Below are 14,211 nucleotides of genomic sequence, written 5' to 3'. Positions count from 1 at the left end.
TTCTTGTGCATGTTTAATAAAACTTCAATTTATTATATATATATAGAGCATAGAATAAATGGCAACAAAAGCCTGCCTAAATGTGCATACAAACAACTGTTTCTTCCAGCATTCATATCAACCACTCCTAAAGTAAACGATCAAAACACTTTACTCTCTACCTTAGTCTTGAGCTAAGCAGAGACAACACATTCTAAAATGTCTCGCAAACACCACACACAACACATTCTAAAATGTCTTCCAATAAATGTACTTTAGCAAGGGCTCTTGCAGAGCTAGCCTGTTCCTGGTAATGCCATCAAGATTTGTGAAAAAAAACAACCACGAAACAGAGAAAGACAGGATGAGCATTTTGGTGCAAATCTTGACTGCGTTATGAGGAATGAATGTAAAGAGTGAAGTACAGTGGGCATACTATACAAAGTGACTAGTGGCAATGTTTGATGAGGCAATACTGCCAGCCACTCCATTAGCTTAGCGGTCCTTTGAGGCACCTTCTGGAAGAGGCACATCGAAGATGATGGGCGCGTTGACTGGTCTGTACCGAACGTCACAGATAGCGGCATTCACGAACACTGTCTCCCCATCGGTTGTCGTACCATAGCCTACAGTGAAAAAAGAGTGAGAAAAGGCACAGAAATGAGGAGGGCTTCACCACAATGCACTACTGCAATAACAAACGGGAGATACGAAACGCTACAAAGAACAGCCGAAAGCATGGGCGGTTTTGCACACAGGCTCTTGCCTACTCTGCCGCCTGCTTCACTATGTGGCACTGACCATACTGTGATACGGTAAAACTTTGTTATGTTTAAAAAAAATGCAGGTAAAGTATATTATCCAGAAAAACTTATAATCTAAGCTGCCTAATTTGATAAAATGTACATGTTGAATGAGAAACAATGGCATTTATCGACAATTTCAGTTCATAAAAATGTCCATTAGCATTTCTTAGCACAAGATCCAAGCAGCTCCTTTTCTAGTACTCACAGAATTCAGACCACATTTGTGGTGTCGTTAAGCATGGAGGAAACATTGCAACACATCTGGTCCGTCAATGTCAATGGTGAAAGTAAATGGGATCTCTTCATCGTTCTCAGATGCTACACCCCCTTGCCCATAGGCACTGCGAAGAAGCCACTGCGGAAATGGCCCGCTCATTTGTTAGCTTAGTTTTTTTTTGCTTCCCCCCTTTGCAACTGGGTACTGCAGAGGAGCAACACGGCAAGAGATTGCCGTCACTGCTGCTGCATTCCGGTTCTTCATAGTGCAAGGCCCCAGGTTCAGCCCAGTCGCATGCTACCAGATGTGCGGTTAAGTCGCTAAACATACTATATGACCAGAATTTGTCCTAAGTGTGAATGAAGTAGCCGATAAATTGTGCTACACACGAAGGTATTAATCGGAAGTAAACAAGAGCAACTCTATAAAACATTTCTATTTCCCACGATTTTGAACGTATGAACCGGAAGCATATCAACCAAGTTTTACTGTACAGTTGAACCTTTACTGTACAGTATAGTACAGTAGAACTAGAGCCGTCTGCCTCAGCTCCCCCTTCCATGGAAAGAAAATAAAGAATTGAAATTTTAAAAATATGTTGAAATAACGAGCGTTAGCTGAAACTACGCCGCCATTTAGTCCCCTGACGTCATACTCACATAGTTCAACCTCTATCCACCATATTGGATCATGACATCATCATTGGCACGCAGCAGGGGGTTGTTTCTACAATGCTATTGTAGATGGCACTACAGGTCTCAATGCAAGATGTGCTGTTTCCTAGTTGCTGCCACAAATGGTGCTGTGATCTCAGGGTGGTAGCAGAGCCCACGAAATCTCGAAAGGTAATGATTAAAAGCTAATGCTCTTAAAGACTCTACTGAAAAAAACCCCACTATAGTGAAACAGGATATGGTAAAGTGAAAGTGTAGTCCCATATCGCCTTCCACAGACTACAGTTTTTTTTTTTTTTACAAGAAGCTGCTATAGGAGAGAGCGTCTGGCCGTGGCAGACACTTGCACAGTCTAGGATCACAAGGCCAACACTCGGAAATGAATACCACCAGGCTACTAAGATGCGAGGAGAAGCCAACTTTCCAAATGCCTCGGTGGCCGCAAGGCAAAGCGCGCGGCGCACATAGAAGAAAAAAGCAAACCTTGCTATGAACATAGAAAAAAGAGCTGCCAAGAAAGGAAAGACAGTAAAGTGCAGTAAGGAGAATGTGTAGCTTAATATGACCAAAATCAAACATGAAATTTTTTTTCCTTCAACAGGCAAGCAGCCTGTGAAAGCAAACACAAAAGGTTTCCTGCAGAAATAGGTCCCACCAAGGCAATGAAGCAGGAAAATTTAAAATCACTTTACAATGAGACAAAATGTCACCCAAATGTGAAATCTGGCACAGAGGGTCGGAAGACTTCAGAGTACCTACATGAAAGTTTCAGCAGGACGTGTCGACACCAAAAAAACGCCGTTTGGTAACAAGGTGGACTCCAAGGGAAGCAAAATGTGTCAGGCAGAGAGAGAGGAAGAGGAATAGGAAGTATGCTGGGATTTAATAGATGGCTGTGGCTTTGTCAGGGCAAGGGCAATTGGAGACAGACCTTTGTCCAGTAGCGGGCGTAATCTTGCTGACGACAGCGTACGACGATCCAACGAGAATTTTACAACTCGCTTACTGCTACCTTCAGGAACGATTTAAAAAATTCAGGGGGCAATGACAATCTAAAGTGCGACAGGTGAAAGCCTTTCCACGCAACTCTGGCTGCACGGCCGTAGGCTCACACGAGGCGGATATGGGGCAATTTGGAATGGCTAGTCATGACTAACTAGTCATGATTGGTTAATGACTAACTAGTGACTAATTTGTTGATGAGCATTTATAGTTAGTCATGACTAATTAGATGACTAACTAGCCATGGCTGTTTAATGACTAGTTAACGACTAGTTTGTTTAATGAATAATTAGTTGATGACTAACTAGGCATGACTAACCAGTCATGACTGATTAATGTCTAGTTAGTCATGACTAATTAGATGATGACTAACTAGTCACGACTGTTTAATGACTAGTTAACTACCAGTTAGACTAGTTAAATGACTAATTAGTTGATGACTAACTAGCCATGACTGATTAATGGCTACTTAGCCATGACTTGCGACTAGTAATGACTAGTTACAACTTTCACTTCAGATGTAACGGACGGACAGAGTCATGGCCGTGAATATGAGCCATTAAAGGCTTTCGCCTTAAAATACACAGGGAGTAAATGCAAAAAAGGAGACTCCTAGGCACTCCTCTGCTCACCCTCGTGGATGTGGCCAAACACGTGGTAGCGCGGCCGCACCCTGCTCTGCACGCTGCTGAGCAGCTCAACACAGCCAACGTGCCGGCCTAGCACGCAGTAGTCGCCATGCCCCACGGGCGGAGTGTGCGTCACAAGTATGTCCGTGTCAGCCGGTATGCAGTTCCACTTGTCGAGCAGTGCCTGGCCCCGCTGAAGATTGAACGCCCAGTTGTGGAACCGCGGCTGCCTGCCGTCAACACGGGGGACATGGGAATGGGGACAAAATTACACCCTGTTCTGTATTCACAAAAGGAAGCAAGCATGACATGGCTCCATGTTGTATCTAGAACATGGACGAGTGCAATCAACACAGAACAATGTGCTGATAGGGCTCGCCGCAGTGGCTCAGTGGTTACGGCGTTTGGCTACTGACCCGAAAGACGCGGGTTCGATCCCGGCTGCGGTGGTCGAATTTCGACGGAGGCAAAATTCTAGAGGCCCATGTACTGTGCGATGTCAGTGCACGTTAAAGAACCCCAGGTGGTCGAAATTTCCGGAGCCCTCCACTACGGCGTCCCTCATAGCCTGAGTCGCTTTGGGACGTTAAACTCCCCGTAAACCATAAATCAAACTCAATCTCACTCGCTCACTGCTCACTGAGTCATTCACTCACACACACACACACACACACTTACTCACTCCTCACTCACTCATTCAATCACACACTCACTAGTGATGCAAAACTATCGATAGTTAAGTGACTATCGAACTATCGATGGTAAAAAAAACTATCTATAGTACTATTGATAGCGCGCTATCAATAGTTTTATCGAGAGCTAGTACTTTCGATAGTAGTATCGATAGCTGTATCAATACTACCTGGTATATATAGCACTGTGTAATAGCTTTGGGACATTAAACCCCATGAACCAAACCAAACCAATGTGCTGATAATCATCACTGAGGTCTTTTTTGCTGCAAAGCTCCATTACTTTACCTTTGGTGTGCTACTACGTGCAGTGCTAGCCGCAGAGGTTCATACTTATTGATCATCATCATCAACATACAAGACAAAGGCCTCTCCCATGTCTCTCCATTTAACCCTTTCCTATGCCAGCTGCGGCCTCCTATACCCCGTAAACTTCCTAACCACACCCACTCACCTGACTCGCTCTCGCTTGCTGCTACACTTGCCTTTCCTGCAATCCACTCTGGTTCCCTTAAGCACCACCAGTCATCTTGCTTTTGCATTACATGTCCCACCTGAGCCCGTTTATTCTTCTTGATTTTGACTACAATATTAACTCACGTTTCTCTAATCCACTCTGCTTCTTCCTAATGACGGAAACCAACAGTCAGCGAAACCAGGGAGCATAGGGAATGTTTTTTTTATAATTTGTAGTCTTCATCAATGGGAAATTAATAAAAGCAGAAGAAAAACAACCACATGCCGCTGGTGGGATTCGAACCCACGACTTCAGCTTCTTCCTGTCACTTAATGTTACACCTAAAGTTTTCCTTTTGATAGCTAATTGCATCCACCTTAACAATCATCAGATGGGCAAACAGCCACTGGAACCATATGTCCAATATTGAAATGCACAGAAGTGTGAACTTCATAATTAGTTTGGCTAGCACTAGGCCAAAGAGCATGAATCTGACTGAAGTGACTACAACTTTTTCTTATTGCAATGCTTTAATAATCTCACACAAACAAGGTGAACACTTATGTGCATGAAATATGTTAAAGAAACAAAAAGCACGCAATGTCAACTAATTTAATGTGATGAGAACTGGTGCATCACACCTCGCCCGTAGTTCCCAAAAGTGTCCCACACCCCCGTCCCTCTTATTTAACAGGCCCACACCCTTCATAAAATTCACACACACACACACACACGCACGCACACACACAGGCACACATACACACGCGCGCGCACACACACACACAAACACATGCACATACATAAGCACACACACGCACACATAAACACACGCGTGCACACACAAACACACGCGTGCACACACAAACACACGCATGCACGCACTCAAACACACATAAACACACACACGCTACACCAGCAAAACATTATTTATACCCCTTGCACTCTGACCTTTCCTGCCCCACCTGCCCTGAACTCTATGGTGATCTTGCACACTCTCTCTTATCCTGTCTTGTCACCCTTAAGTCCACACCCTACCCCCTCCCCTATTCCCAGTTCTCTCCTGGCATACCTGGCTGGCTTTGTCTCGTGAGGAGGACTAAATTGGTCAGGTGCGGCAGCCGGACCGCATTTTGAGCACTTGATTTTTGTTCTGAAATAAAGTGTTTCTACTACAGTCAGATACGACTGAAGTCTGTAGTGAAGCTCCGCCTACATTCGGGACCTCCGCACAGGATTCTTCCACGACAAAAAGTAGTCCGTTGTTAAAACTTTTCTAGTTAACTGACAAGAAGCTACTCACAAGAAGAAAAAAGTTATGAACTCTAGAATTCTGGTTTGGTTTATTGGGGTTTAACGTCCCAAAGCGACTGAGGCTATGAGGGACGCCGTAGTGAAGGTCTTTGGAAATTTCGACCACCTGGGGTTCTTTACCACGCACTGACATCGCACAGTACATGGGCCTCTAGAATTTCGCCTCCATCGAAATTCAGCTGCCGCGGCCAGGATCGAACCCGCGTCTTTCGGGCCAGCAGCTGAGCGCCGTAACCACTGGAACTCTAGAATTCTCATACCTGGCTTGTTTAATACAGCCAAACATTAAGGAGCTGATTTCGTTTACTGTTGCGATTGGATAGAGTATAGTAGGATACAAATAAAAAAAAAACGGCGCTTGCTTGCACTGAGCCACGGTCCACGGCGCACTGTATTACTCCGTTGGCCAATCGTAGTGGTAAACAAAATCAACTTTTTAATGTTTGAATAAATACTACAAGCCAGGTATCAAAATTATGGAGGTTATAATTTTCTTCTTGTGATTAAATTTTTGTTCAGGTAACAAAAAAAGTTTGTCAAGGAAGAAAAAAATTGAAAATCTGGAGGAAAGGAAATGGCGCAGCGATAGGGGATATTCAAAATTCCGCAAGTGCGCTTTACCTCATAACTATGTTGCCCCAAACAAGATGGCCGACTTCGCTATAAAGGAACTATGTGGGCTGCAGGGCAGGCGCTAGAGGTGTGGACAGAATGTAAGAAACGTATTTTGGAAGAATCAAACAGAAAACCAGTCTTTCTTGCTTTGTTTCAGCTGGAAACGCATGGTCAGCCATCTTGTTTGGGACAACATTGTTATGCGGGAAAGCGCACTTGCGGAATTTTGAATATCCCCTATTGTCTCACATCTAGATGGACACCCAAACCGTAATGTAAGGGAGGAAGACGGGAGTGAAAGAAGAAAGAGGTGTCGAATAATTTCGACCACCTGGGGATCTTTAACGTGCTGTGACATCACACAGCACACGGGCGCCTTTTTGCTTTTCACCTCCATCGAAAAGTGGCCCGGGAACTCCAGCTCAGTAGCCGAGCGCCGCAACTACTGAGCCACCACAGTGGGCAGCATGTGGTTGGTTTTTCTTTTACTTTCTATCATATGATTATCAGCCATAAAGTGATTACACTACTAGCCTCCCATTAACCAACACACCACGAATTAAAAAAAAAGCAGAAAAAACATTCCCCAATGTTTTCCTCGCCTTCGATGACTGTTGGCTTCCTAATATGTAACTATAGTATAACTAGTCCCACAATAAAGCGGCCAGAAGGAATGGCGGGTTAAAGGCATGCATGAATTTACGAGCTTGGGGAGCTATCAAACACTCCAAAAGACTCAAGAGTCCCCGGAAGCCAGTGTGAGAAACCCTACCCCGCCGCGGTGGCTCAGTGGTTACGGTGCTCGGCTGCTGACCCGAAAGACGCGGGTTCGATCCCGGCCACGGCGGCTGAATTTCGATGAAGGTGAAATTCTAGAGGCCCGTGTGCTGTGCGATGTCCGTGCACGTTAAAGAACCCCAGGTGGTCGAAATTTCCGGAGGCCTTCACTACGGCGGTTCTCATAGCCTCAGTCGCTTTGGGACGTTAAACCCCAACAAACGAACCAACCAGAAACCTTGTCTTAGGGTCATCACCATCATCCCCATCAGCCTGACTACGCCCACTGCAGGGCAAAGGCCTCTCCATTAACCCTGCCCTTTGCCAGTTGTGGCCACCATATCCCTGACTAACTTCTTAATCTCATCTGACCACCTAACTTTCTGCCGCCCCCTGCTGCCCTTGCCTTCTCTTGGAGTCCACTCCGTTACCCTTAATGACCAGTGGTTATCTTGCCTTCGCATTGCATGCTCTGCCCACGCCCATTTCTTCCTCTTGATTTTGACTAGGATGCCACAAACCTGCATTTCTCCCCTCACCCACTCTGCCCGCTTCCAGTCTCTTAACGTTACACCTATCATTTTTCTTTCCATAGCTTGCTGTGTTGTCCTTAAAGGGACTTTGCAATGAATTAGAAGTCACTTGTGAAAGTTTTCAATATTTAGAAATGATGCTAAGAAGCATTCACTCCAAGTATGAGTCTTCAGAACTGAGCCTGCAATTTATTATGAATTTTCAAAAACCGCGTTTTTTTAAATTTGCGGGTCGATTGGTGTCTTCGTAGTGACCGATTGTGAAACTAAAATCGTGAAAATAGACATCACTAGTCCCGTGACGTCGCCAGGCCACGACACGTTGTCATTCGCTGGAGCCACGGCAGCCACGACGTCACAGGCACACTTCCGGTAGCCGTGAAAATCGTCTGCTCGAGCCGCCGCACGACCCCCTCGGGCAAGCGCAAGCCAGGGCATTGCCTTCACGCATGTGTATTCAATTTACCTCTGCCGCCTCTTTCTGTCGGGAGTTCAGAAGCCACTCGCAGTGCCTTTGTCGCAGTGACAAGCAAAGAAATCCAACGTGCGCTGCAATCCAGAAAGGCGAAGAGAGACCGGAGAGACGCTGCCGACGCTGCTGCCGGGGTGTTGGGTACGACAACCGGAAGTCGCAAACCGAACGATAGCGAATGACGTATTCATGGGCGGGGCCCAGTCACAGAGCTGTTTTCTTTATTTTTTTTTCTGGTGCCCCACGTGTACGAGTTGAGGGGGGAGCCTTTTCGTTAGCCGTTAGCCTTTTCGAGAGCTTTCTTTATTTGTAGTCGTCGTACAGCCAGTGATAATGTATATTTAGGTGACACCCTATAAGAACTTGCCAGCATTTCATTCTTGATACCTCTCAACTATCACTGGCATTTCATTCTTGATACCTCTCAACTATCACTGGCATTCCTTACAGTAAGTAGCCTGAAAGTGGTATTCCTTCTAGCAATACAACATACTGTATGTTTTTCTTGACAGCATCAGTAAAGCAATTGGTGCATTTTTCACCATTTGCTTCAATGGTGGTTTAGCACTCAGAAAATAAAACTGGCTCAGCAGAACTAAACACTGCAAACAGCCAAGCAAGACAAAAAGGTAATTTAGACTGCATTTCCTAAGCAATGCAATTAAGCATCTACGGATGAGAGCTATTTCACCATAACAGTCGAAAAACTCAGTGCAGTCCCAAATTTCAAAACCAGACACATCAATTTGGCTGAAATCCTGAGGTCTGCAGATTGTCACGCCACCTATTGCCACCAAAGGTAGCTCAGAGGTGCATGGAAGCTCAACGAAGCAGCCAACAACTAAGGCTCACCATACAGTGCCTTTGTCTGCAAGCTCTCAAAAAAATGACAACACTGAAATAGTCTCATTGCTAGTATGATAGAACTCGGGTCATGGGCAGGCAAAGCCTTCAACACTGACAAGCTTGGAACAAATTCAAAAGGCTCAAGGCATGGCAATAAACATCAGTCAAGATGGGTGCAGCCTCAACTAGGTGTCCTCGGACAAAAAACTGTCAGATACAGCTTTCAAAAGCACAGGTTGAAATTAATGGGATCCAACTGATTCCAATTGCTCTTCAGTTCAATTTAAATCTGTTTTTTGAAGTCCCAGTCTGCATTTATTATCAGCGTAAAAAAAAAAAAGTTACCATAACGCAACAGAAACCATAAAGAATGGACAGTAAGAAAGAAAAAAGAAAGCTTACGAGGGTGCATCAGGGCTTCTCCGACACAGAAAAAAAGAAAGAACCAAGCTTGCTCTGTTTTCACAATTCATGCTAACAACACCAACATGCACGAACAAGTGAGACACTACCATGGAGATCCGTAGATCTGAACACCACAGACAGTGGCCGCAGCGTCTTGCAGGTAAGTGCAGTTGACTAGTCGCCGCTTGATCTGTGCGACAGCTTCGTTGCATGCAGCCTCTGTGCACGACATCCCCCGGTTAGCTGTGCAGGGATCAAAAGTGAGTTCGTGGTTTCCTGCTATGACAAGCTTGTGCCTGTGTGGGAGGTTTCCTGCACAGACACAACACAACAGCAGAGCGTCTCAGGTTTAAGAAGATATGTGTCTAGAAGAATTTTACATATATAACACACAACAGAAGAGTGGAAGTGAACATATAGACACAACAAAATACAAAGTAAACATAACCATGAAATTGAAGGTGGCGTTTATTTAATGTGACACAAATTATGACCCGTACGGAGGCCGTGTGTAACACGTTTAATGCGAACACAAGCTTTGGTCCTGTCAGCATCAGGTGTATTAAAATGGTCCCCTTAATTCGAACTCGACATAGTTCAACAAATTTTCAGTTCCCTTCGTGTTCACACTACAGTCACACACGTGTCATTAACTTTTTTTGGTCATTTTGTTCAACACACACATTTAGAACAAGTGTTGTTACAAGAACGCATGCATGGTTAGGTTTAGGTTTACGGGGTTTAACGTCCCAAAGCAACTAAGGCTATGAGAGACGCCGTAGTGGAGGGCTCCGGAAATTTCGACCGCCTGGGGTTCTTTAACGTAACACACAAAAATTGATATCTTTTTATACGATGTGTCTGTACCGCGAACATTTCTTCATCGGATATCCCAATGTGGACATCAGGAGAACGTCCACAGGACGTCCCGTGTGGGACGTAAGGCACCTAACATTATTGGGATGTCTGGTGCACAGTAAGCGATCCCGCCGTTTTCGTACTGCGCTACTACGACACCGCAGAAAAATTTCAGGGGGCGCTTTGGCTCTCTAAAGTGCCGCAAGGCAAAAGCGTTTCCTGGCCACTGTTTGTTTTATTTATTTTTTTGTTTTTGATATTGTGTTTTCATTTTTTTCTCCTTTTCTTAATTTTATTGATTTTTAATTTTTATTTTTCTCATCTTATTCTCATTTTTGTTTATTTTCTTACTTTTATTTTTATTTTCCTTTTCTTGACATTACTCCTTTTTATTTATAAAGCCCATGCATTCACTAGATGCGCCTTTATTCATGCTGGAACCTTGAGGCGGACGAATCTGCCGACGCGTCTGTCGACACGGCTGCCGACGCGTCTGCTAACGACAGTATGAGGCATTAAAGGCTTTCGCCTTAAAACTCACCTAAGAACGTGCTGAACGCGTCCACTTCCTCGGTGCGGCCTCTCCGGGTGAAGTCGCCGGCGTGGATCAGCACGTCTCCGTCCGGTATGGGATGCCGCATACGCTCGATCGCGCTGTGTGTGTCCGAGATGCATACGAAGCGCACGGCGTCGTCTCGGACCGGCTCGTCCAACACGAGTGGGGTCATACTCCGCACAGTCTGGTTGGTCTTGAGCCGATTCCACGCCGAGTCTGAGTCGTGCGTAAGCGGGTGAACAGCCACGGGACCGCTTGCACTGCCCATGTCGCGCGCGCTCTCGGTGGTTTCGCGATGTATAGTTTCGCTTCAAGAGCGGTTCCCCCTTAGCGATGGCTCGACAAGCGATGGATCGGCACCTGCCTCGCGTGGGATTTGTTTAGCTAGCGTCCGCGATGGTAGACGCCGGGATCGCATTGCTCGACGGTTTCGTGTTACGTTGAAAGGGAAGGGGCACGATCGCAGACTTGACGCGCTGCAGCATGCAATGCAATGAAACAATAAATCGCGACATCGGATCGGATAGGCTTGCGGCGGTCCAGCAGAAAGAATCCAATGAATATCCATCGCAACAATGGTCTCGCATTTTGTTTTAGTGTAGCAAATATGACTGTTTTAAAACTAGCGTCATATTAAAACAATTTTATTTTTACTTTGTGCTTCGTATGCGAGTGATTTTTTTAACAAGCTTGTTGCTGGCTGTTACGTTGTACGTTACCAACTGCGGGACCACTTTTTCACAATGGCCGCGGCCACGAAGTTTAGATTGAGAATTGAAGCGCTCTTAACGTAAACCACTTTGTCACGTCCAATCCCGCTTCGGAAAGCGTCCTGGGCTTCTGTTCCTCAAGAAGGAGCGTTGATGACTCTACTAACAAGGCTCTCTTATTTACGAGTTGCATCTCTATGACGCATCGATCGTCGACGTCGCTATCTTAGGACGTCGGGGTCACCGGTCCCCGCGAAGTTCGTCGACATCTGTTGCTACCGCGGCTGTCGTGAAAGGGGTCAGCTGTCAACGAAGGTGCGAGCAGTCATGTTTACGACGAGGAGCGCGGCCACCGTGTTTAGGATAGGATTGCAGCGTCAATCCGTCCTAGAAGCGCGGTGCGGTCGCCGAACGATACCCGAGACTGCACTAACGACGCCGCTGTTGCGACGATGCTACAGCGAACTTGCACCACCGCACGGCACCGGCGGCCAGGGTGGCGACAATCGGCGTCTCAAGCTCGGCAAGAAGCTCTTCTCGACGGTGCTGTTCGGGGGCACGCTGGCCGCCGCTCTGTACTTCAAGCGGCGGCGGCAGGCCGAGCACAACGAGCTCTTCCGCGAGTGCGTCATGCTGCCGAGGGACGACAACTACGCGGCCAACATGTACTTCTACAACTACCGCGGATACGTGTTCCCGGGTATGGTGATCAAGTCGCTGCCCAAGGTGCAGGCGCTCAAGGCCAGGCCCGACGACATCTTCGTAGTGTCCTTCCCCAAGACCGGTGAGAAAGCATTCGTAATAGAACAGCGCAAAAGACGATGGACCAGAGAAAGGAGAACACAGGACGAGCGCTGACTCGCAACTAAAAGTTTTATTCTCTAAATCTTGATATAACAGGAACACAAAAAAAGGCATGAAACCAAAAAACCTAAAAACACAGCAGAAAAACTGCACGTACAACTGCACACACCCCCCTCTATCAAGCACTATTGTGTGTGCCTGTATACAAGGTGTTTCGTATTTATCTGTCCAGGTTGTAATAAATTATCCTGCGCAAACTACTGGACTATTTTGGCTTAATCACAAACCACAACGTAGCTTATGATAGTCTGTGTTTTTTTACTAGTAATTTGACATCCGAACTTGCCTAGATTTTCTGGAATCTGCAAATAACTGCAGTTGTCTGCGCGCAGAATTTTCATCGAGGCGAGCAGAGCAGCAGGTTTGACAGGCTGTGCCACCTGACGTACTGCGAGACCTGTCCCAGCTCCAAGCAGGCACAGTGGCTGCCTCGGAGTTCGGCAGACGGCACAGCCTATAGAATCAGCTATTCCGCTCGCCTCGACGAAAATCCTCTGCGCATACAACTGCAGTTATTTGTTGATTCCAGTCAATCCAGGTAAGTTCCTATGTTAAATTATGTATCAGAAAACGCAGGCTATCATAAGCTGCCCTGCGAACTGTGCTTGCGACCAAATAAGCCAGTAGTTTGCGCAGGAGAAATTTTTACAACCCGGACAGATAAATACGGAGCACCCTGATTTAAAGAATAAAACATTGAGTTGCGAGTCAGCGCTCGTCCTGTGCTCTCCTTTCTTTGGTCCATCGTCCTTTGCGCTGTTCTGTTATGAATCCATACCAACTAGCCCAAATCAACGTTTTACGGGTGAGAAGTGCGGAAGGCGACCTGTTGTGTTACACGTTTGGTGGGCGGAGTCTTGGTGTGCACATTGTGTGAGCAGACATTAGTTTTCGCAGTGGTACCAGTCGTAACATGAGTGGCCTGGTTCAGGTTTTGAGTGTCAGCCGCTCTCGTGTATGTCAGTAAACAAAGCAGGAAACACTCATAGACACAGTCGAAACTTCCAGCCATGTTTAGCACTTTGTACTAGCATTCTTAATGTTGTCTTCAGGCATAGTGCATTGTGATGATTGATGATATCAGTTGTGTTGTGTTTTATTGCACAAAGTAACTGAGGCTATTGGTGAAATGTTTAGGGGAATCAAACGAGGTAGAGTAATTTTCTAAGAAGGGAGCAATTACTCATTAGCACCCACCCAAGCGCAGCCAAATGGCTACTAAGGAAAGCTATACAACTTCCACAGAAAGCTGTAATTCGCCAAACTTGATGTGTCTGTCGGTGGACATGTAACCCAAGTTTTATGTTAGAAAAAATCCACAATAAATTGCCTCCTGTGTAAGAAAAAAAGCTGTGGAAATGCATACGAAAAGCAGCACCAACTGTAGAAATGCATTACCACAGCTCGTTTATAACAGCCCTTGTATTCTGTTGAGGCTATTTACCATTTCCTTGACTACTACTTCAGGCTTTTCTCCGTCTTCCTCTTTATCCAGGCGCACCTAGTTAAAAGGGGTAACCAATTCTCCTAATTACCTGCCTCGGTGGCTCAGTGGTTATGGTGCTTGGCTGCTGACCCAAAAGACGCGGGTTCAATCCCAGTCGCAGTGGTTGAATTTCTATGGAGGTGAAATTCTAGAGGCCCGTGTACTGTACGATGTCAGTGCATGTTAAAGAACCCCAGGTGGTCAAAATTTCCGAAGCCCTTCACTACAGCGTCTCTCATAGCCTGAGTCACCTGGGGACATTAAACCCCATAATCCAAACCAAACCTATTCTCCTAATTACTCGGTCATGTATGCAGTGTAT

At 45.9% G+C, this 14,211-nt stretch overlaps 2 protein-coding genes across 3 annotated transcripts in view; one reads left to right on the top strand and one right to left on the bottom strand.

Annotated features, from left to right (window-relative positions):
* LOC149329000 (UPF0046 protein T07D4.2) lies at positions 1-11,358 on the bottom strand. 2 transcript variants are annotated; one of them, XM_089560050.1, is made up of 4 exons: positions 10,815-11,358; positions 9,523-9,658; positions 3,311-3,537; positions 1-605 (listed from the first exon to the last, which is right to left on the bottom strand). In XM_089560050.1, the coding sequence occupies exons 1-4, from the start codon at positions 11,095-11,097 to the stop codon at positions 475-477; spliced, it is 777 nt and encodes a 258-aa protein (XP_089416176.1). In that variant the 5' UTR covers positions 11,098-11,358; the 3' UTR covers positions 1-474. The 2 variants fall into 2 exon arrangements, with proteins under 2 accessions (XP_089416176.1, XP_089416175.1); XM_089560049.1 differs by having other exon boundaries at positions 9,523-9,727; positions 10,815-11,357.
* LOC149328999 (sulfotransferase 1A2-like) overlaps positions 10,800-14,211 on the top strand; it is a 19,754-nt gene continuing 16,342 nt past the window's right edge. Inside the window, exon 1 of the mRNA XM_089560048.1 lies at positions 10,800-12,323. Coding sequence (XP_089416174.1) covers positions 11,867-12,323 — 457 coding nt within the window. The 5' untranslated portion in view covers positions 10,800-11,866. The remainder of the gene's footprint in view (positions 12,324-14,211) is intronic.

The sequence above is a fragment of the Amblyomma mixtum genome, chromosome 9, assembly GCF_055824585.1.
Source record: "Amblyomma mixtum isolate Tamu chromosome 9, ASM5582458v1, whole genome shotgun sequence".
In the NCBI taxonomy this organism is placed as follows: Eukaryota; Metazoa; Arthropoda; class Arachnida; order Ixodida; family Ixodidae; genus Amblyomma; species Amblyomma mixtum.
The sequence above is the reverse complement of the archived record's forward strand: the minus strand, read 5'-3'. Positions and strand labels throughout refer to the sequence as shown.

What these genes read in the sequence shown, in the direction of transcription:
- LOC149329000 (XM_089560049.1), bottom strand. Translation starts at nt 11,097, where the DNA reads ATGGGCAGTGCAAGCGGTCCCGTGGCTGTTCACCCGCTTACGCACGAC. An exon ending in CAGATCTACGGATCTCCATG is followed by an intron (nt 3,538 to 9,522) that starts GTAGTGTCTCAC and finishes TGTTGACGGCAG; the next exon opens with GCAGCCGCGGTTCCACAACT. An exon ending in GTTTGGCCACATCCACGAGG is followed by an intron (nt 606 to 3,310) that starts GTGAGCAGAGGA and finishes TTTTCACTGTAG; the next exon opens with GCTATGGTACGACAACCGAT.